This window comes from Urocampus carinirostris, chromosome 1 (genome assembly GCF_059441175.1).
Source record: "Urocampus carinirostris isolate Australia breed hairy pipefish chromosome 1, RoL_Ucar_1.0, whole genome shotgun sequence".
Lineage (NCBI taxonomy): Eukaryota > Metazoa > Chordata > Actinopteri > Syngnathiformes > Syngnathidae > Urocampus > Urocampus carinirostris.
The window spans coordinates 71,206,317-71,231,124 of NC_142349.1; the positions used below are offsets into that span (position 1 = coordinate 71,206,317).

The 24,808-nt window shown below is 40.1% G+C and overlaps 1 protein-coding gene and 2 pseudogenes across 1 annotated transcript in view; 1 reads left to right on the plus strand and 2 right to left on the minus strand.

Moving 5' to 3' along the window:
• The window catches only part of dlgap1a (discs, large (Drosophila) homolog-associated protein 1a), a 142,294-nt gene that overhangs the window by 79,699 nt on the left and 37,787 nt on the right, over positions 1–24,808 (plus strand). Inside the window, exons 3-5 of the mRNA XM_088350175.1 lie at positions 3,256–3,470; positions 6,562–6,757; positions 17,924–18,233. Of these exons, the coding sequence (XP_088206301.1) occupies positions 3,256–3,470; positions 6,562–6,757; positions 17,924–18,233 (721 nt within the window). The remainder of the gene's footprint in view (positions 1–3,255; positions 3,471–6,561; positions 6,758–17,923; positions 18,234–24,808) is intronic.
• Positions 2,115–2,231, minus strand: LOC148376722 (U2 spliceosomal RNA; annotated as a pseudogene).
• LOC148376723 (5.8S ribosomal RNA) lies at positions 20,730–20,904 on the minus strand (annotated as a pseudogene).

The following is a 24,808-nucleotide window of genomic DNA, read 5'->3' on the forward strand; positions in this document are numbered from 1 at the left end:
CAGCGGTGTATGCTGGTATTTATATACCGGCGTTTCATTGGCTAACCAATGTGTCAATCATCATTTGAATCGATCACTATTGGCTAAAGTTATTCGGAGGTAAAGGGGGAGGATCATTTTTATCATTTACAGGCTCGCATAGGCTAAAGGGGCGAAACAAAGCCTGCAATTGACCGAAAAAGATGTGTCAATCATCAGTTGGATCGATCACTATTGGCTAAAGTTATTCGGAGGTAAAGGGGGCGGATCCTTTTTATCATTTATAGGCTCGCATAGGCTAAAGGGACAAAACAAAGCCTGCAATTGGCCAAAAAAGATGACTGTGAATAGCATGTTGGGTAGAACTACGCCATAGAGATAACAGGATTTTACTATTCTGTACTGTATTTGTAAATGTTTTACTCTCCTGGATTTACTACACTCACAGGTATAAGAGGACCATGGTTGCACATCATTATTGAACACAACGACTTCGGTGAGCTACTCCGGCTATATATTTTCCCAGTATCTTGTTTCAGACTGATCTCGATGTGTTCTATATTTGAATTAAACTGAATTCCAAGTGTTTATTGTCATATGCACAGTAAAGTTGCGAGCGAAAAAGAAAATAGAAACTAAGGAATGGTTGGCATTTCTTGAATCCCAAGACTTTAACCTTCCGAATGACATTTGGAACGATGCATTTAAGTGACATCGTACGGACACCGCATCCGCACGTGTCTACGACACCTATTTGCTTCTTTGCAAGCTTTCGGAATGTTAAGGGGGTAATAAGTTGGACTGAAATATCTGACTGTTTTGTCCACATTCCCATTGTAGCGCCTTATAATCCGGTGCGCCTTATGTATGAAAGATATAGGACCAAAAGCTATTTTTTGGGGGTGCGCCCTATAACCCGGTGCGCCCTATAGTGCGGAAAATACGGTAAATTGGGTGGTAAATTTAGTGTTCTTCCTTTCGGCTCCACTGTCTATTCTCCAATATTGACCAAAGCAGCATCAACATCACAACAGACTCTGCAACAATTTGCCTGTTGGGCTGCTGCTGTTTTCCTCTTAGTTGAGAACAACACTCCCAGATACTTGAAATCCGAGAGAAGAACTAATCCACCACCAAGGAAAGGCACTTCAGTGTTTTCTGGCTCTGTACCAGGATTTTAAATTCAGAGGTTGTTCCTCATTTTCAACTTTACAGCTCTCAACTTCCCAAATTTGATTTGGAGATTGGTGTTTGAGGAAGCCAACAGAACTGCAGGTAGATATGTAATAGTAATGTCACCAAATTCAAGAGCCCTTTAAATCTTTTTTTTTTATCTTTAAAGTCTTCGATAACAGTTTTAAAGAGAATCTTTAAAACTGAGCAACCTTGTTGGAGTCAAAACCCATATAAAACACTGATCCAGTGTCAGTATCTCACTAAATTCTTACACCAATCATTTGGTGACCCAAGCTCATGGAAGGGGGTTTTATACACTCTAACCCCTGAAACGCTGTGAACAGACTTCGAATGCACTCTTGATTGTCTTACTCTTGATTTTCTGATACAGCTCAGAGTTCAGAAAATGTCAAGAACAATTAAACTTTGAGAATGCAAAGATCCACAAAATAAATATATATAAAAAAATATAGAGCAGACTGTTCCAATGCTGGGTCACAAACTCTACAGCTCTTCCAGAATCTTGGATTCAACTTCCTTATATCTCCTTTGTTCAATCACCCTTTATCTCTTCGCTGGTAGACTGAGGAGTTTAAACCATTTCATACTGATGTCCTCATCCAAAGGCATAATGGGTATGTGATGTAGCAGATGTATTAAAACCTAGACAATACCACCACATCCAGAATTGTCAGTGGGACCGAGATCCTTGTCTCAGGAGTAAACACAAACCCCTGCACCATGTCAAGGTGATGATTCACAAAGGTTTGGTTAGGTATTATATATATATAAATATATCTATATATTTTTTAAGGGTTATTGTTCTATCTTCTTTATTCATTATCCATTATCCGTTATCGGTCAGTTCATAATACGCTACAAAGCCTAGGAGCCGGGACTCTTACTCTCAGCCAAAAGGCCAAGCTAAGGTCCTGGCCTTAAAGCCTTGCTGCGATAATTGCGAATGCACCGTTCCCGGAGGTATTGCAATACCGGGCCGATGCGTGGAGTGGACAGAGCAAGCTCTTATTCCATCTCCGGATTGCAAAAATCAGTTAGTACACATTTCTAGGGGTAATTTCCAGTTCCACTAGACTACCAGGAATATAACACAGCCATATCCCCCTAGTGCAGACCTGGGCACTCCGGTCCTGGAGGGCCATACGTCCTGCCAGATTTTGAAGTTTCCTCTTCTTTAACTCAGGTGATAGAAATTATAACCTCGTTAGCAAGCTAGCAAGTGCTCGTTAACGATACTGGTGATTGGAATCACCTGTATTGGATCAGAGAAACCTCAAAAATCATGCAGAACATACGGCCCTCCAGGACCGGAGTGCCCAGGTCTGCCCTAGTGGGAGGTGGCTAGAGTCATTTCTGACTCTTTTTGGGAGATTGATTTAGAGGAGGGGATTCCCAGCCCCCTCGCTCAACCCAACTGAGCTGTTGGGAGTCATTAGGTGACCAAACCCCCCCAATTTCAACCCATAATGCTGAACGCCAAGCAGAGAGGCAACGGGTACCAATGTTTAAGTCTTAGGTATGACTCGGCCGAGGTTTGAACCGCAACCTCCCAGTCTCGGGGCGGGCGCCATACCCCTAAGGCCACCGAGCTGGTTAGGTATTATAATATATAATTAATAAAATGATTAAAAAAACGGCATTCCTGACATTGATATACACAAGTCTGATTAATTTAACATCCATTGCAGATACTTGTGACCTTGCATGTCTAGAGCCAGTGTGTTGTTGTACTTAATTGACTCCTGGAAAGCAGATGTACAAATTAGCCTGAGAGAAATTTCAAACCTCCTTTAGGCTTTTCGTGAACACACACCCACACAAATACAAACACTCATACAGAAACACGGTTCGCATACTACTAATCGACCGCGAGACAGTAGCAGAAGTGCGCATGAATGGTAGCACAGCTGGTAATAGCAACTAGGCTATCAGTCTTTTATTTTTCTACTGTTTTTTACCATTTTTTTGTTTGTTTATTTTTCGTGCACAGTCCAGGTTTGACTAGTTGAGACCAGGAAAGGAACACAGACAGCAAAGGTGGTAATTATTAATTATTTCTTGACCTACATAACTTACCAGGTACCTCAAGATGAGTGGAGCGGCTTCTCTCCTTTGGGCAAAGAAGAAGACATTCCGTGTCGGAGGATGAGGAGCGGCAGTTATGTCAAAGCCATGGCCGAGGATGACAGCGGAGACTCGGACGAAGATCCTAAACCTTCACCCAAGATGCAGGCGCGTCGGGCCAGCTACTTGAAAGCCACGCAGCCATCCCTGACTGAGATGACAACGCTGCAGTAAGATTTTCCTGCTACCATTTCTTGACTGTTTCGATCATTCCATCCGTATTGCTGAAGTCCATTGGAAATAAACGACCAAAACTAAAAAACCAGTTCCTGGACCTAAATCATCACTGGCCCCCGGTTTAGACAGGTGCGGTTACAAATACTCTGGGCTTCTAAACTCCTTCTTACTGACTTTACTTTTGTGAATCAAAGCCTGCAAAAGTTTCACAACTAATAACTTAACACAAGGTTTTTTTTAACCAGTGGGCATACTAGAGTGCAGTGGAACCTAGGCTAGAGTGCTGCTGGAAATTAGTCAATTTTACCTTTGCAACTAAGTCAAGTCAAGTTATTTTTATTTGTATAGCCCTTAATCACAAAGAGTCTCAAAGGGCTTCACAGGTTATTGCGAAATGACATCTGAGCATGTTAGTGTTACCTGTGGTGTTCCGCAGGGTTCTGTGCTTGGCCCCCTTCTTTTCAGCATCTACATGCTTCCATGAGGTGATATTATTAGCGAGTATAATATCAATTTCCACTGCTATGCAGATGACACTCAACTATATCTTCCGTTGGAGGAATCTGCCACACTAAATTGTGTAAATTTGGAGGCCTGCCTCACTGAGATAAAAGAGTGGCTGTCACTCGATTTCTTGCGTCTTAACTCTGAAAAGACCGAAATGTTAGTTATTGGTCCATCTAAATTCTCAAAAACTACTGTGAACATTGACAAATCTCACATCACACAGAGTGACTCAGTTAAAAATTTAGGTGTCATATTTGACCCCGATCTGTCCTTTAGCATGTCATTGCTCAGTATCTTTGCCTTCTTTCATTGTTCAGCCAAGTAAATGTCACAGTCCTCCATATCAGTAGGTGGCAGCATATTCTGTTTCTTTTGATATACTTATTAGCTGTTCATGAGGTTTAGGTAGTGCAAGTCAAGTCATGTTTATTTGTGACGCCCTTAATCACAATGAGTCTCACAGGGCTGCACAGACCACATACTATTGACACCACCCCCTGATCTAAAACCTACATGAGAGCAAGGAAAACTCAAAAACCTCAACATGAGGAAAATGAAGAAACCTTGAGAAGGGACCGCAAATCGAACAGGTTGGACTATCGTTTCTGAAGGCTCTTTTGATGTCCACCTTAAAAGTTCAAAATCCATTGGAGTCTTCTCTCCTTATTTTCATTGTCTATTAAAGTGTAAAGTTTTCTTTTTAAGTGACGGTTGGTCTGTTTTTGAGTTAACAAAATGTATGCTAACAATACTCTGGTGTATTTAAGTCTATATAATTAAAACTTATATGGAGTTTGATAGGGGATGGATATAAATAAAAATACATTATTTTAGATGTTTAAGCTAAGATTTTTTTTTTATTCAAACAAAAACTGAAATACGTTCAAGTGTAAAATACACGTTCCACTGCCAGCTACTTTTTGCTTATTTTAAGAATGTTTTGTTGTTGTTTTTCTTGAAAAACACGAGAAGAATATACTTGGATTATAGGTTTATACAGTGTCAAATCCAAAGTCCCTAAAAGATACACACCAAAATGAATAATTTGTATGACTTCCAGAGTCACATAGACCTCAAATGATAAGAACAACTTTATACTCTCAATTTAGGCAACAATAATGACTTAAGCTTTAAAAAACATGGAGACTGGTGCCCGGAATCCATTTTAAACTGTATGCCCGGGAGGGTATGCCTTGAGATGTTTATTTATTTATTTTTTTACGAACTTCCGCTTTAAAAACTAATCACAAACTTCCGCTTTAAAAAGTTTGAGACCAGTCAAATGTATATCTAAAATTATATGTACCGTATTTTCCGCACTATAAGGCGCACCAGGTTATAGGGCGCACCCCGAAAAAAACAGTTTTTGGTCCTATTTTTGACATACATAAGACGCACCGGATTATAAGGCGCTACAATGGGAACGTGGACAAAACAGTCAGATAGTTCAGTCCAACTTATTACCCCCTTAACATTCCCAAAGCTTGCAAAGACGCAAATACGTGTCGAGAACACGTGCGGATGCGTTGTCCGTACGATGTCACTCAAATGCATCGTTCCATCATTTGGAAGGTTAAAGTCTTGGGATTCAAGAAATGCCAACCATTCCTTAGTTTCTATTTTCTTTTTCGCTCGCAACTTTACTGTGCATATGACAATAAACACTTGGAATTGAGTTTAATTTAAAAACAGACACTCTATTCCATCCATTATCTGCACCGCTTATCACAGAAACATCGAGTTCAGTCTGAAACAAGATATATAGCCGGAGTAGCTCACCGAAGTCGTTGTGTTCATAATAATGTGCACCCATGGTCCTCTTATATCCGTGAGTGTAGTAAATCCAGGACAATAAAATATTTACAAATACAGTATAGTAAAAAATGCTGTCTGTATGCCGTCAGCCACGTGCTATACACATTCATCTTTTTCGGCCAATTGCAGGCTTTGTTTTGCTGTTTAAACCAATGCCAGCCTGTAAATGATAAAAAGGATCCTCCTCTTGACCTCCGAATAACTTTAGCCAATAATGATCGATTCAACTGATGATTGACACGTCTTTTTTGGCCAATTGCAGGCTTTGTTTTGCCGTTTCAGCCAATGCCAGCCTGTAAATGATTAAAAGGATCCGCCCCTTGACCTCCGAATAACTTTAGCCAATAGTGATCGATTCAAATGATGATTGACACATTGGTTAGCCAATGAAACGCCTGTAAATAAATCCCAGCATACACCGCGGACTACTTGGCGTTCGGGGAAAAATCTAGTTGGCAGCAGCAAGTTAGTTGTAAGACTTTGCGAATTAACATTGATCCATAAATAAGGCGCACTGTATTATAAGGCGCATGGTCAGCTTACGAAAAAAATAAAGACTTTTAGGTGCGCCTTATAGTGCGGAAAATACGGTAATGATATTGGCCAATATGTTCTAAATGATTTACGAATAATCTGATTTTCATCCAAATCAAATCTTTCAAATAACTGTAAAGGACTGCGTGTTACACATGTTTCACAGATGTCTCAGAACTTATTCTACGAAGTCCAAATTTTTAAAAAAACCTGTTGTCTCCCTCTCAGGATTTCATCCGAACATTCTCCAAAGCTACAAATCAGGAGCCACAGCTATCTACGTGCGGTGAGTGAGGTTTCAATCAATAGAAGCCTGGACACCCTGGACCCCAAAACCCTTCTCGACCCCAAATCGTTGCTGTCCTCACCCCAATACCGCTCACGCAATGAAAGCTACATGAGGGCTATGAGCACCATCAGTCAGGTTAGTTGTACTGTTGCACGATAAACAGTATCTGTGACACGTTTTGCTATGGTTGATATAACAGGGTGTAAAGGTTATTTGACTCTAATTATGTCAGGAAACGGACCGGGAAGCAGGAAGTCGGAACTCATTTACGATCTGTCACTTTAATTGAGAAAGTCAAGTTGTCCAACACACAAACGGACCAAAAACCAAACAAAGCAGGTTCAAAGGCAGGTAAAATTACAATCTAGGCATTTCTCAGATCAAACATGAACAGGGTTTCAACGAGGGTTAAACAATGGTCTGGCAACCGGCAGTCCCAAAAGGAGAGTTTAAGTACTCCAAAAGCAATCAGTCCAATGCGTCTCAGCCGGTGTCAAGGGGCGGGGCCAGCTGGGCGCCGTGACAACCGTGCAGGACATGACAAATTAGATAAAAGTAGCTTATTAACGTTCTCTTGTAAACACGTTGTTTAGCTCAAATGGCAATTTTAAGAAGATCAAAATGTTTTGATGGCTGTCAGGGATAGACTATTTAGTGGCTATATTTGCACAGATAAAATACATGTATATAGTTTAATTCTACATGATGGTGGGAGCAAATAACTCACTTCCTTCTTGGCTGAGGTCCCGAACAGAGAGAGGGAGTATTTATTAACGTCAGAGGAATCAGTACAGACAAGAACACGATTTCAAAATAAAAGAATACAAGATTGATAAAAGTACAAGAGATATATTTACACTCATTGTTGAAACGTTACTTTATGTGTGTGTTTGTATGAGAAACATTGTTTTTATATTTAGTAATATAAAAACAAGCTAATTACCTTGAGACAGAAAATCAAGAGATTTACATTGAAAACCTGACAATGGCTAATGCTACGCTTCATTTAGGTTTAAACCAATCCATTGGTAGGGAAGTACAGTATATAAAATTTAGGCAAAGGACTATGTGCTGGGGGGTATCACTGGCTACATTATTTACCACTTTACTTGGATTCATAATCCCTGCATTAAATATCGGGTGTATTGTCTATTATACATGATTTATGTTCCTCCTGCCTAACAGTCCAACAACATAAGAGTGGAAAATAGTCAAATGCAAGTACCGTAAATTCCGGACTATAGAGCGCACCTGATTATAAGCCGCACCCACCACATTTAGGGTGGAAAACCGATCTTGTACATACACAAGCCGCACCTGTATATTAGCCGCATGTGCCCACATTGAAAAAATGCAATACAAACACGAAATTAACCCATACCTGATACAGTCCAAAAACACAGCCGGCAAAATGAACGGAAAATGATACCGGTACTTAAGATTTAATGCAGACCTGCAGAGTCCGGGTGCCTGTTGAAAGTAATCCAAGGAAAAAAGTGTATATTCCCAAAGGTAAGGGTGGGAAAAATATATATCCACTATTGTCTGCCGCGTCCACAAACACGTCTTACCTTTACTCCACTTCCCGTCTGCCCGCGTTTGCCCTGCCCCTTCTTTCTCATTTGCTCGTACAAAACATATCAGAATACGTTTCTGAAATAAATACATTACAAAAATATACAGTTGCAAATACATATTATAAATGATTACACATATTTACAAAAAAAGATGGTACACCGAGAGAGTTTTCAAAGCTTTAATAATAATATTATAACTTTCATCCCAAACCGTGCCTGTGAAGGGTAGCAAAACGCAACTAGCAACACGCTCGCAACACAGTAGACAGCTGTTAAAAAAACATACCGTACTTATAGTAAGCATGGTAAACTGTCCTCATTTTCCTCCTTATAACTGACGTCATCAAGGTCGTCTTCTTTCAGTGTGGGGAGAAGTCGTCCCACGCTCACTTATTCAAAAACATGCTAGCATCACGCTCGCAAAGTAAAATTTACGTGCGGTAGCTCTGTTTCCTTCTATAACGGACTGCTCGATTGCGTTTAGCTTGAAAGTTGCGTCATGTGCCTTTCTTTTTGCAATTTGCATGATGAGGATATGTCTACGCTAATTTTTGTACCCGAGCACCGCTGGCTGCCGTTAGAAAAATGACATAAATTTGCCGCATCACTGAATAAGTCGCAGGGTTGAAAGTTTGGGAAAAAAGTAGCGGCTTATAGTCTGGAATTGACGGTAAAACTAAAAGCATGCATTTTTTTCTAAGCCAAATTTGTCAATGGGGATACATTTTGTTTTGAATAATGATTGTCTAAATGGCTACCATCATGAACATTCCAACCGCAGAAGGTAATTTTCAATGTGGCATTTTCACGCAATTATATCTTGGCATTAGGCTGAACCCTTGCTGATTTCAAAATATCTTTTTCAGGCAAAAATAAAACAAAATGCAATTTAGGCCATTAACGTCTTATTCTCAATACACTGGACTTTGCGCCGCAAACAATTCATAAAGGGATATAGAAGGTATTTACACAACAATATTTTCTACTGATAGAAGTTTGTTTTACCGTAAATTCCAGACTATAGAGCGCACCTGATTATAAGCCGCACCCACCACATTTTAAGAGGATAACGGCTTTTGTACTTACACAAGCCGCACCTGTATATAAGCCGCATGCGCCCACATTAAAACATGTAACACAATCATAGAATTAACCCAAACCTGACTTTGAGTCCCGCGATTGTAACTGAATATAAAGTACACAGTCCAAAAACCACAGCCGTCAAAATGAACGGAAAATGATACCGGTAATTAAGGTTTGATGCAGAGCTGCAGAGTCCGGGTCCCGTTGAAAATAATCCAAGGAAAAAAAACAGTATATTTTCAAAGGTAAGGGTGGGAAAAATATATATCCACTATTGTCCGCTGCGTCCACAAACACATCTCACCTTTACTCCACTTTCCGTCAGCCCCCGTTGTTTTTACCCCTTCTTTTTGATTCGCCCGTGGAAAACATCAGAATAAGTCTCTGAAATAAATACATTACAAAAATATACAGTTGCAAATACATATTATACATGGTTACACATATTTACAAAGAAAGACGGTACACCGAGAGAGTTTTCAAAGCTTTAATAACAATATTATAACTTTCATCCCAAACCGTGCCTGTGAAGGGTAGCAAAATGCTACTAGCAACATCTTACCTTTTGTACTCGAGCGCCGCTGGCAGCTGTTAGAAAAATTACATAAATTGGCCGCATCACTGAATAAGCCGCAGGATTGAACGTTTGGGAAAAAAGTAGCGGCTTATAGTCCAGAATTTACGGTACATTGTTAGGCCTGGGGGTTAGCAACAAGGTGTTCTGGAGCTGCATGGGTCTCTTTGGCGCTTCCTAGTGGTTCCCTGGCGCTTTTTCAAACATGTTTGATAATGGAAAATGATATAGTTTTTGTAGAAGGCAAACATGAGATAATCCTTCCTAACATTTTCCAATGATTTAAAATATATACAATTTATACACAGTGGGGCAAATAATATAAGTCAATAATTCTCCCACTTGCAAATATTACAGAGGCCTGTAATTGACAACATGGGTGAACCTCAACCATAAGAGACAGAATTGTTGGGGGAAAAACATAAAATCATTTTGTTTGATTTTTAAAGAAATTATTTCCAAATCATCATGGAAAATAAGGTATTTCTTCAATACCAATGCCAAAGTGACTTTGGGCAAGACATTGGCTTTCTATGAGGTTGATATCTGGAGCCCCGCGGCCCTACTGTAGATAAGCGAGAGAGAATAAGGATGGATGATATATGGAAACTGGCTAGGCCACTTCATAACCTTGAAAAACTTTCACGAAGCCACTCCTTTGTTGCCCTGGCCTCGTGTATGGGATTATTGTCATGCTGAAAGATCCAACCACGTCTCATCTTCAATGCCCTTGCTGACGGAAATCACAATTTACCCTTAATCTCTCGACACAATGCCCCATTCATTTGTTCCTTTACAGAGATCATTCGTCCTGGATGTTTCCACCCCCATGGTTCACAGTGGGTATGGAGTTCTTCAGATGCAATTCAGTATTCTTTCTCCTCCAAACACGAGAACCTGTGTTTCTACCCAAAAAACTTCTATTTTGGTTTCATCTGACCATAAAACATTCTCCCAGTCCTCTTCTGGATCATCCAAATGCTCTCTAGCAAACCGCAGACAGGCCTGAATGAGGACTGGTACATGTTTGGCAGTGCAGGATTTGAGTTCCTGACGGCTCGTTGTGTTACTGATAGTAGCCTTTGTTACCTTGGTCCCAGCTCTTTATAGGTACCCCCATGTGGTTCTAGGATTTTTGCTCACCGTTCTGGTTATCATTTTGACACCACAGGGTAAGAACTTGCATGTAGCCCCTGATCAAAGGAGCTTATCAATGGCCTTGTATAAAGATCGACTGATTGAAGGGCGGTCTGATGATCAGCACCGATATTTGGGAATTTGATTGATAACAATATCTGCTTTCTGTTTGTCGATGATTATTAGGTCACCGATGCAGATGCTCTTACAAACCCTCTTCCCTCCACTTCCCTTAGTCAGGTTAGTTGTGTAGAAACTGTAGTTGTTTTACTGCTATTTCAGTTTTACGTACCGTATTTTCCACACTATAAGGCGCAACTAAAAGCCTTTATTTTTTTCAAAAGCTGACCATGCGCCTTATAATACAGTGCGCCTTATATATGGATCAATATTAAATCGCAAAGTCTTCTAACTAACTTGCAGCGCCGACTAGATTTTCCCCCGAACGCCAAGTAGTCCGCGGTGTATGCTGGGATTTATTTACCGGCGTTTCATTGGCTAGCCAATGTGTCAATCATCATTTGAATCGATCACTATTGGCTAAAGTTATTTGGAGGTCAAGGGGAGGATCCTTTTTATCATTTACAGGCTGGCATTGGCTTGAACGGCAAAACAAAGCCTGCAATTGGCCAAAAAAGACGTGTCAATCATCAGTTGAATCGATCACTATTGGCTAAAGTTATTCGGAGGTCAAGGGGGCGGATCTTTTTTATCATTTACAGGCTGGCATTGGCTTAAACGGCAAAACAAAGCCTGCAATTGGCCGAAAAAGATGAATGCGTATAGCACGTGGCTGACGACATACAGAAAGCATTTTTTTACTATTTTGTATTGGTAAATATTTTATTCTCCTGGATTTACTAAACTCACGGATATAAGAGGACCACGGCTGCACATTATTATGAACACAACGACTTCGGTGAGCTACTCTGGCTATATATATTATCCCTGTATCTTGTTTCAGACTGAACTCGATGTTTCTGTGATAAGCGGTGCAGATAATGGATGGAATGGAGTGTCTATTTTTAAATTAAACTCAATTCCAAATGTTTATTGTCATATATACAGTAAAGTTGCGAGTGAAAAAGAAAATAGAAACTAAGGAATGGTTGGCATTTCTTGAATCCCAAGACTTTAACCTTCCGAATGATGGAACGATGCATTTGAGTGACATCGTACGGACACCGCATCCGCACGTGTTCTCGACACGTATTTGCGTCTTTGCAAGCTTTCGGAATGTTAAGGTGGTAATAAGTTTGACTGAACTATCTGACTGTTTTGTCGACGTTCCCATTGTAGCGCCTTATAATCCGGTGCGCCTTATGTATGTCAAAAATAGGGCCAAAAGCTATTTTTGCGGGGTGCGCCCTATAACCTGGTGCGCCTTATAGTGCGGAAAATACGGTACTTTAATGTGAGTTGCTGCTCAACCTAATTTCAATTCCTTCGCGGTTAGTTTTTGGGTTAAGTGAAAGATTGGTCATGTTAGTTGGGTTTCAGATTTGTAATAACTATTCTTTGTTTTTGCTTTCATTCGAAAACAATTCTAATGCCAGTTTTTAAGCTTTTACAGCAAACTAATATCAGCTCCATTATCGGTTATCGGCCTTTTCTTAATAATAATTATCGGTATGTGCCCTGAAAAACCCATGTCGGTCGATCCCTGGTCTTGTATGTCTTCCATTTTCGAACTATTGTTCCCACAGTTGATTTCGTTACACCAAGCATTTTACCTATTGCAGATTGTCTTCCTAGCCTGGTGCCGGTCTACAATTTTGTCTCTGGTGTCCTTCGACAGTTTTTTGGTATTGGGCATAGTGTAGTGTGACTGACTGAGGTTGTGGACAAGAATTTTTTATACCGATAATGAGTTAACAGGGTGGCATTAATACAGGTGACAAGTGGAGCCTGGTTAGACCTCATTAGAAGAAGTTAGACCTCTTGGACCGCCATAAATCTTACTTGTTTGTAGGTGACCAAATGCTGATTTTCCATTCGAATTTGGAAATAAATTATTCAATAATGCAACAGTTGTCACGGTTGCCATGGCGCCCACTTGGCCCCGCCCGTGTGGTGCCAGCTGCTTGTTGACAGATTGGCTCCCTGTCAGTATTTAAACTCTGTCCTGTCAGTCCCCTTTTGTCGGTCCGTCTGCGAATCTCTGTTTTTACACGGCAAGCCCTTTTTCGCCTGTCGCGTTTTTTTTGCTCCTGTTTGTCTCCCACTACAATCTGTTTTGATCTCGACCACGTCTGCTCTCCCGTCCCGAATCAAGACCTGTTTTGATCTCGACCACGTCTGTTCTCCCATCCCGAATAACGATACGTTTTTGATCTCGACCACGTCTACTCTCCTCTCCTGGCTTTCGACTTTTTTCCCGTTCCTGACACCGAAGTCCCACTTCCGTGTTCAGAGCGACCTGCTTCCCGCGTCCAGCAATCCCCGGATCGTGGGCGTAACCCTTTCCCTTTCTTCAAATAAAACTAGTGAGGAATGCTACGCGAGTGGGTCCTGTTTCCGTTCTGGTCCCGACAACAATGTGATTTTCTGTTTTTTTTTTCACATTCTGTCTCTCATTGTTGAGGTTTACCCATGTTGACATTTATAGATCTCTCTAATATTTTCAAGTAGGAGAACTTATACTAATAATACGTATTTACCACACTGTAATATACAGTATGTGTCTTCATTGTAAGGCTTATATAAAGTGATTCATGTTTTTCTTGGCTCCAAACCAATATATCTTTTGCAGACTATGGCTCTTTTAACATCTTGGGTTGTCAACCTGTGGTTAGACTATATATTTCATGCTAGGTGATGTTTTGAGCATGCCAAAAATCTGTCTTCTCCTCCTACACCATTATCAAACATTGTCTCAAAAGTAAGCCTCATATTCTTCTACGGTGTTAAAGTCAATCATTATTAAGACTATTTCGTGGCCATATTTACCCAAATAAAATACATATATATTGTTAAAATATAATCATAGCAAGAGCAGATTTCACTCACGTCCTCCATGATCTTGAAGAAGGGAAAGAGACCCCGCCCACAACGTGGGCGTAATTTATTATACTTCAGGGAGAAACAGTACACATGAACATTTCACAATAAAAGAATACAAGATTGACAAACGTACAAGAGATGCAATTAGACTGATTATTGAAACGTTACTTCATGTGTGTGTGAAAGATTGTTTTTATATTTAGTAATATAAAAACAAGCTAATTACCTTTAGACAGAAATTCAAGAGATTTACATTGAAAACCTGACATACGGTAAAAATTGTTGTCGTCTTCTTCTGCACTTAAACACTAGCGTTCTGTTTGTCTTAGCTGAAAGCTAACTTTGTCTGCATCTGCTCTAAAAGCTAGCATACCCTATAGTCTTTATCAATAATTCAGCCATTTTGGTACGTAAGCCGAAGGGCTAAGAGCTTGTGAAAAAGGTTTAGCTTATGGTGCAAAAATTACGATACAAGGGAGCATTCCTTAGCGAGTTTTTCTAAATTCCTTTAACTGAAAAAAGGTTCAGGAAACACTAAGTTTTTATGTGTGTTGGGGATCCAAATAATAAAAATCTATTAACAGTGTTATGAAAGATGTCCTTTCTTCTCCACTTCTTCAAATTACTTTCATTGGTAAATGAAATCTTGAGAATGTTAATTGTTGTACATTATGATGTACTCAATATTTAACAGGTAATTGTATTCTGCCTAATATAGATAGTCAGACAGACAGACAGACAGACACATAGATAGATAGATAGATAGATAGATAGATAGAGAGAGAGAGAGAGAGAGAGAGAGAGAGAGAGAGAGAGAGAGAGATGGATAGATAGATAGATATATAGAGATAGAGATAGATAGATAGATAGAAAGAGAGACAGAGATGGATAGAGATAGATAGATAGAGATAGCTAGAGATGGATAGATAGATAGAAAGAGAGACAGAGATGGATAGAGATAGATAGATAGAGATAGCTAGAGATGGATAGAGATGGAGAGATATAGATAGATAGATAGAGATAGAGAGATATGGATAGATAGATATATATATAGAGATAGAGATAGATGGATGGATAGATAGATAGATAGATAGATAGAGAGACAGAGATGGATAGAGATAGATAGATAGAGATAGCTAGAGATAGATAGATAGAGATAGCTAGAGATGGATAGAGATAGATAGATAGAGATAGATAGATAGATAGATATAGAGATAGAGAGAGAGAGAGAGATAGATATATATATATAGAGAGATAGATATATATATATAGAGAGAGAGATAGATAGATAGAGAGATAGAAAGAGAGATAGATAGATAGAGAGAGAGAGAGAGAGAGAGAGAGAGAGAGAGAGAGAGAGATGGATAGATAGAGATATAGATAGATATAGATAGATAGATGGATAGATAGATAGAGAGATAGAGATAGAGAGAGAGATAGATAGAGAGATGGATAGATAGATAGAGAGAGAGAGAGAGAGAGATGGATAGAGATAGAGATAGATAGATAGAGAGAGAGATAGATGGATAGATAGAAATAGATAGATGGATAGAGAGAGATAGATGGATGGATAGACATAGATAGATAGATAGATAGATAGATAGATAGAGAGAGAGATAGAGAGATAGAGAGAGAGATATGGATAGATAGATAGATATATAGAGATAGAGATAGATGGATGGATAGATAGATAGATAGAAAGAGAGACAGAGATGGATAGAGATAGATAGATAGAGATAGCTAGAGATGGATAGAGATAGATAGATATAGATAGATGGATAGAGATAGAGAGATATGGATAGATAGATATATAGAGATAGAGATAGATGGATGGATAGATAGATAGAAAGAGAGACAGAGATGGATAGAGATAGATAGATAGAGATAGATAGATAGAGATAGCTAGAGATGGATAGAGATAGATAGATATAGATGGATAGATAGATAGATAGATATAGAGATAGAGATAGAGATAGAGAGAGAGAGAGAGATAGATATATATATAGAGAGAGATAGATATATATATAGAGAGAGAGATAGATAGATAGAGAGATAGATAGATAGATAGAGAGAGAGAGAGAGATGGATAGATAGAGATATAGATAGATATAGATAGATAGATGGATAGATAGATAGATAGAGAGATAGAGAGAGAGAGAGAGAGAGAGAGAGATGGATAGATAGATAGAGAGAGAGAGAGAGATGGATAGAGATAGAGATAGATAGATAGAGAGAGAGATAGATGGATAGAGAGAGATAGATGGATGGATAGAGATAGATAGATAGATAGATAGATACCTGTAGACTGAAACCTTTAAAGCTCTCTTTTAATATTTTCGTCACGTTTGTTATTTTACATGATAAAAAAAATCTAAATAAATCATATTTTTAATGATCAGCAATGCACATCTTTCATAAGCTTTCCTTTGCAACACATGCCTCACTCTGAACCTGTATTTATTAAGATTTCCTGCATGCGTCCTCAAAAAACTCTCCCTCACTGAACCTTTCACTTGCTCCTATAAAACCCCTCTTAATTGTTATAAAGTCTTAAGCAGGGGAAAATGCCTCCATTTCATTGAGAAGATAAAATCTCAACTTCACAACTTGACACAATCTGGTTTTAAAATGCACAATAGGTCCATTCGATGACTATCCTCTTCCAATTGAAAACCTTAAAACATTTTCATCTAGAAGGAGGAATCCTACTGGGTTATTTCAGTAGGTTTGTTTTATGTTTATATTTATTAAGTCATCGGTCAATAATTTCACAGTTATGTCCCACCGGAGTGAGTATAATTTCCACTCCTGGCCAAACTACGAAGAAAACTGAGATTTATAGTCCGGAATATGCGGTAAATTCATAATCCCAAAGGTGAGAACCACCAGGAAAAGTATGTGTGTTTCTGTGTGTGGAGTCAAACTTTGGAACAATTTACAAGACGAGATCAAACAATGTCCAACCATCCACTTGTTCAAATTTAAATACAAAAAAAAACATGACTGAGATTTATAGTCCGGAATATGCGGTAAATTCATAATCCCAAAGGTGAGAACCACCAGGAAAAGTATGTGTGTTTCTGTGTGTGGAGTCAAACTTTGGAACAATTTACAAGACGGATCAAACAATGTCAAAATATTCACTTGTTCAAATTTAAATACGAAAAACATTACTGGCGGAATACAGAGATGAACAAAATGGGGTATGAGTGATACGAGAGATTGGGAATAGTGCGCCTAAAACTATGGTTAACTTGGTTATTGTTGCTATAGTTATATCATAACTGTTATTATTAATATTATTACTATTATTGTTATCATCATTGGTGTATTTAATAGGGAAGATGAAGGGGTAGGGAATATAAGCATTGGCTTCTTACTACCCCTTTTCGAACATATTATGGAACATTATTTTGTTGTTGAGTTATTGTTTTTGTTCTGTTTTTTATTTGTTTTTTATCTGTTTTTAACGGCGGCAGTAGCTCAGGAGGTAGAGCGCTCGTCTTGGGATCAAGGGATCCCAGTTCGAATCCCGGCTCGTCCGTGTTACATATCAAAGTGTCCTTGGGTAAGACACTGAACCCCTAATACCCCCAATAAGCAGGTTAGCGCCTTACATGGCTGCAAGGCCGCTATTGGGAAATGTAGAGCACATAAAGTTTTCATTCATTCATTCATTCATACATAAAATGTAGTATAAAACAAATATTTTAAATTAGAATCAATTACTGAAAATGTATTTTCAAAATGGAAAGACCACCCTGGATCTCCTCCTTGTAGTCCTGCTAAAATCTCCAATGAAGTGCTGAGGCATGCCTGCAAGGCTCCTGTGCAAATTCAGATTCACTGGTTGTCTCTAATCCTGATTTCCTTATTTTGATTCGTCCATTCTTCTTCTACTCCGATTTGGCTTTTTTTAATCTTCAGTTGAGTGAAGTTGAGGTGAACGGGCAGATCGAGCAAGTGTGCGAGCAGGTCTACAGCGAAATAGAGGCTCAGGCCATGGAGGCCGCCATGAACCGGATGGACAGAATGGACAGAATGGACAGAGTGGAGACCATGGACACGCTGCCAATGCCGGGGTGCTTTCGGATGAGGAGCCACAGCTATGTGAGAGCCATTGATCAGGGCTGTGCTAGCGAGGAAGAAGGAGAAGGAGGAAGACCTCTGCTTCTGCTGCCGTCCTCGCCTCCCCGCACATCCGCCACCACTGTAAGGACCATCCAAAGCAGCACAGGTAGGAAGTCTCTATCTATCTATCTATCTATCTATCTATCTATCTATCTATCTATCTATCTATCTATCTATCTATCTATCTATCTATCTATCTATCTATCTATCTATCTATCTATCTATCTATCTATCTATCTATCTATCTATCTATCTATCTATCTATCTATCTATCTATCTATCTATCTATCTATCTATCTATCACTCTTCCTTTGTATCTATCTATCTATCTATCTATCTATCTATCTATCTATCTATCTATCTATCTATCTATCTATCTATCTATCTATCTATCTATCTATCTATCTATCACTCTTCCTTTGTATCTATCTATCTATCTATCTATCTATCTATCTATCTATCTATCTATCTATCTATCTATCTATCTATCTATCTATCTATCTATCTATCTATCACTCTCCCTTTGTATCTATCTATCTATCACTCTCCCTCTGTATCTATCTATCTATCTATCTATCTATCTATCTATCTATCTATCTATCTATCTATCTATCTATCTATCTATCTATCTATCTATCTATCTATCTATCTATCTATCTATCTATCTATCTATCTATCTATCTATCTATCTATCTATCTATCTATCTATCTATCTATCTATCACTCTTCCTTTGTATCTATCTATCTATCTATCTATCTATCTATCTATCTATCTATCTATCTATCTATCTATCTATCTATCTATCTATCTATCTATCTATCTATCTATCTATCTATCTATCTATCTATCTATCACTCTCCCTTTGTATCTATCTATCTATCACTCTCCCTCTGTATCTATCTATCTATCTATCTATCTATCTATCTATCTATCTATCTATCTATCTATCTATCTATCTATCTATCTATCTATCTATCTATCTATCTATCTATCTATCTATCTATCTATCTATCTATCTATCTATCTATCTATCTATCTATCTATCTATCTATCTATCTATCTATCTATCTATCTTGGTCATATCCAGTGTTCCCTCTCAGCGCAAAAGAAAATCTAGCCAGCGCACAAAAATGAGGGCTCAAAATGACTAATTAAGAAGCGAGTTAAGTCAAAGTTAGAGTGCATGAAAGTAAAAATACACGGGTTCCCCTGATGTTGTGTCCTAAATGCCGTATTTTGAAGTCGAACGAAGTTGAGTAAAGTTAGTAGAGTATGTCAAGAACCGGCTTCTTCGGCTCAGCTCACTAAAAGGAACCGGCTCTTTCCTAAACGGCTCTTCAGGTTGTTTTTGCTTCTTTAATCCCAACACTACCAAATATTAAGTAAAATGATGCACAAAATGACTTAAAGGAAGGGGGAATTGAACAAAAAAGAAAAAAATACCAAAATGAAAAAGTAGTGAAAAGCTGAGAAAAAAAGAGAAAAAAAGAAGGAAAAATTTAGAAAAAGACAGAAAAAAAGAAAAGAAAGAAATGTAGAAAAAGTAAATAGAGAACAAAAAGAAAAAAGTAACAGCTCGGAAAAAGTAAACACAATGAGATATTTTTTTGAAGGAATTTTTTTTTAAAAAGTAGGAAAAAACACAGAAAAAAGAAGAAAAAGTTTGTGTTGCATTCAAATAATTTCCAATTTTACCAAGTCAATCTTGTTGCCGACATTGTACTTCCACTCAAAAATGTGATTAAATACAGTTGTGTATCGTGCAACCGACTAAATAAGCCCCCAAAAATGTTAAAATTATGCGACAAAAATGTCAGGAAATCAAAAGAAATGGAAATCTTGTGAAAGAATTGTTGTAAAAACAAATGACGTTTGTACAACCTTTGCAATAGTACATGAGTCAATTCATTCAAAAGAGAAAAATCATTTTGCATTGCCGGAAACTCAGCAAAATGTAACTTGATGTCAAGTTTTGGACATGTTTGATAATTAATTATCTTGCCACACTTGGGATTACGGTTGCTCACTGTTGTTTCAAGCGTTGCTCACCGACTTTGTGTGAACGCTCAGACCCGTAAGGAAAATTACAGGGAACATTGCTGCCGAGGTATATTCTCAATCTAGCTATCAGCCATTATAATGAACTACAAAAATAATCTGGGAATCATATATATTCATCCATGACATTCAAATGGCGGCGCCTCAAGGGACTTTGTGTTTGCTGTTTGGGATTGTCTTTATCTCCTTTCTGTTATTCCTGACCTACATTCCTTGCTCCACCGGGAATTCGTTTGGAGATGCATGTCGAGCCGCATTCACACGTTCTTTAGCAGCCTCATCTTTATAGATGAATGGACATTTTACTGTAAATGCTGCTTCAATGACCAGTGAACTGAAAGTACCCCGACTGCCCTACTGCAAAAGTGAATTCTTGCCACAGGACTTTTTCTCATGATGGTGTCTCTTATTTGAACAGTAGGACCTCGGTGATCGCGGTTAATGGGGACCAAAACCACCCGCGATAAGTGAAAATCCGCGAAGTAGCGGCGACCCTTCAAAAAAAAAAAAAAAAATCTCATCTCATCTTATTATCTGCACCTCTTATCCTTATTAGGGTCGCGGGGGGGGCTGGAGCCCATCCCGGCCATCTCCGGGCAGTGGGCAGGGGACACCCTGAACTGGTTGCCAGCCAATCGCAGCTGCAAATCACATTAGTTCTCGCAGCTTGCTGCGTTCTTCATCGACGCACGAGCCGAGTGATCCACCGCTAAGAGTCGTAAGGCTGGGCGATTTTACGTCCACCCGGGACAATCGGATACAAATTCACGACAGGGTTTGTTTTTGCGCCGCACCGTGGGTGCCGTTCGGTCGCTCCCGCGAGTGAGCCCCTAACCTGGTACTTTCGGGCGCGATACGCACAACACCGACACAGTTACGGGGGTCCCGCGCACGTCCGCCGCCTTTCGCCCGCCGCCTTTCGCCCGCCGCCTTTCGCCCGCCGCCTTTCGCCCGCCGCCTTTCGCCCGCCGCCTTTCGCCCACCGCGCGCGGACGCCCGCCTGTCGTCGCGCCGCGCTTCTGGGGTCGTCGGACGAGCCGGCTCCCCCCAGTTACAGGGGTAGCCCGATCACGCCCGCCGCCTTTTCTCGCATTGCGCCGTGTGACGCTGCGTCCGCCGAACTCGCTCCGTCGCGTGGCCCGGGAGTGACCTCCGCCGACTGCCCCCTTCCCCCCCTCCCCCGTCCCATCCAGCCGGCCGCCTTATCCCACGTCCGCTGCCGTTCCGCCGAAAAAAACGCATCATTTTTGCTGGGGACGCATCGTCTCAAACGACGCAACCATTTTGCCACAAAATTGTCATTATTACTCGATTACTTTTAAGATTTACTGCACTCCAAACTTTTCATCAGGCAGATCCGCCATTGTTGTTTTGGTCTCGCGGTTCGAGTTGTCGTCCGCGCGCCGATCTCGGCCAACGATATCTCGTTGTGTAGTGAAAGGAAGTCCGTCTTTTTTTAGAGAACCGGCTTTTTTGGCTCAACTCATTAAAAAGAGCCGGCTCCCAAACGGCTCACTTGCTTTGATGATTGATATTACGAATGATGTTGTATAAAGAAGTTAAGAAAAAAGTATTGTAAAGTTGACTGTTTTGAGATATGTGCTTTTCTTAGAACTCAATGAACCTGTTTTTATATTCCTAAATATAAACACAATCTCTCACACACACACATATAGTCACGTTTCAAACATCAGTCTAATTTAATCTTTTATACACCTATCCTTTTATTGTGAAGTCGCGCTCGTCAGTGTGTTCCTTTTCCTGTTTTCTGTGACGAAAATGAATTCACAATTAGATGATCAAAACTGAATTAATATATAGATTTATATTATATATTTGTCGCCGATTTTCTGATTTCAACCTCGATAACACAACATTTTTGGGAGCCATAGATCTCTGTTGGGACCCATAGATTTTTGAGCATGCGAGTTTCCGGAACCCATCACTTTTCACAGGGAAAATGAACACTGGTCATGATTACCGATGTGACTCACCTGTGCCTGCTCATTTGGTGCCAACCGCCACGGATTCTGATTGGCTCCCTGTCACTATTTGAACCCAGTCCTGTCAGTCCCCTGTTGTCAGTCCGTCTGCGAACCTCAGGTAACACTAGGCAAGCGTTTTTCGACCCTGACTCCCATCTGTTTTTTTTTGCTCCTGTCTGTCTCCCGGCTTCGACCCGTTTTTGATCTTGACCACGTCTACTCTCCCGTTTTGGCTTACGTCCCGCTTCTGACCCCAACCACGTTTTTGCTCTCCTGTCCCCTGCTACTGACTGTTTTTTCCGTTCCTGAGCCAACTGTTTTTGTCACGATTACCGATGTAATGCACCTGTGCTCGCTTCTTTGGCGCCAACTGCCTCGGGCTCTGATTAGCTCCTTTTCCCTATTTAAACCCACTCCTATCCCTTTTTGTCAGTCCATCTGCAAACCTCAGGTTACTCTAGGCAAGCTTTTTTCGACCCCGACTCCCACCTGTTTTTTGCTCCCTTCTGTTCCCCGGCTTCGACCTGTTTTTTTTACCCTGACCACGTCTTCTCTCCCGTCCCGGCTTTCCACTCGTTTCCAACCCCAACCACGTTTTTGCTCTCCCGTCCTGGCTACTGACCTGTTTTTCCGTTCCCGACACCGCCATCGCTCGCCACGGAAGTCCCATTTCCGCGTTCAGAGCGACCTGCTTCCCGCATCCAGCAATCCCCGGATCGTGGGCGCAACCCTTCTTCGAATAAAACTTGAGACACGAAACGCAAGTGGGTTCTGTTTCCCTTCTGGCCCTAACAAAAAAAATTTTGATTGGTTTTCAGTAAACCGCAATTTAATCAAACTAAAAGAACTGAGATTTGACAGCGATTCATTCCAAGTCCTTCAAATAGGCCTTGGATATCAAAGTTGATTGGAGTGAATCCATCGCATTGTGTTTAAAGAGGAAGAGAAAAATGGTCTGCCCTGACCTTGTCTTAAAATAGCCTTTCCTGCTAAAACCCTCGATGTTTGGTCCTGTGAATAGAAAAGAGAGAGCAGAAGCAAATGGAAAAAGGAAGGTTTCTAAATTTAAAAACGTGCGCGTTGTTTTGTGTAACAGAAGCAAAAAGCTTCAGTCTGATTGGCATCATTGTTTGACAAGATTTATTTTAGGAGGGATTAGAACTGATATCCTTTTAAGACTCCTGCGTTCGTTTTCTTTACTCTATCCACATTTTCATGCCGGCAATCCAATATTTTTCAACAAGCCTAGAGACATTGCTTTTGTGGGTATTCCCAAAGCGATGTCAGAATGCAAATAAATTTCTTTTCTGCTCTTTTCATGTTGAATATGTTGGGAATTAATACATCAGAATGTTCCGTTCCTACATTCACCCAACAATTTATGCGCACTCGTTTCTTGACGGAAAAGATGAACAAGAAAGCTGACATTACCACACGGGGGCAGATTTAATTTCATTAAATAAGATTCCGTCCTGGTTCATGACACCGAAAGGTCCTAATTCCGTTTCGGTTGTGAAACAATGATCTGTTTTCAACCATAGTATTGCGCATAAATGTACCCAGTGTCTTTAGCAAACAGGTTTTGTAATCATACATTCTAGCTAAAGCAAATTTTATCATAATTTCAACAATTTAACTAAGTGTACTCCATCGAAAACGGCCGAATGAGTGACGTCGGAGTCTCTGGGGAGCCCTCTTCTGAAGTCCTTTAGCTTTATCCTAGTGGCCATCTTCTCCCTGCACAATGGTGTGCCGGCTCCTCCCATGGGCGTTCTCCACCATCTCGGAGAAGAGCGCCGTGATGTCTGGAACACTCAAAACAACACCGAGCGTTTCTTCGTCATCAGGGCCTTGTTCTCAAAACAACGCCTGCCGTCCTCCGTCAGAGTCATGTTATCAAAATTCCCTAGTCAAAATATTCTGCATTTGGAACAGCGTGACCTGTCATTGAACTAAAGCCCAGTCGGTGAATATCTTGCATTAAACCCAATAAATGTAACTTGTATTCAATCGTATAAAATCCTTTATAGTCAAATGTATAAAATCCTTCAAATAAAGAATGTTGTTTTTTTTTAATTTAAGGTATCGCCCTTGTTTCCTACGCCCTAAAAAAAAGTGGTTTTCAAGAATTCTCGTGCGTAGCATGTCAAAAGAATAAACTTGCACTGTGCAGTATGTGGATGTCTACAACCTTTGGTATTTTCACTGTGGGAGGAGGAAAATTAAGTGGAAATATCTCAGAGAAATCAACCGATACACTTAAAGGTCGAATGTTTAATATTTGACCACTAGATGGCACTGTGTTGTCTGGTACGAGTAAGCTTCAGTTATGCACGGCAGAGCGTGGCGGCATCCTGTCGGGAGAACATGGAGCCAATTCAAGAAGGGATCCCAACATTCTCGACCAATTTCTATAAAAAATAACATTGGTATGGTAGTTCTGTCACGGTTGCCCATTGCCCTCAATTGGCCCCGCACGTTTGGCGCCAGCTGCGGCCTGTTGCCTTATTGGATTTCCTCCTATTTAAGCTCAGGCAAGCATTTTGACTCTGACTCCCGTCGGTCCTGCCTTTTTTTACCCGTTTTCCACCCGTCCGTTCCTGATTTCCCCTGTTTGTCTCCAGCTACGACCTGTTT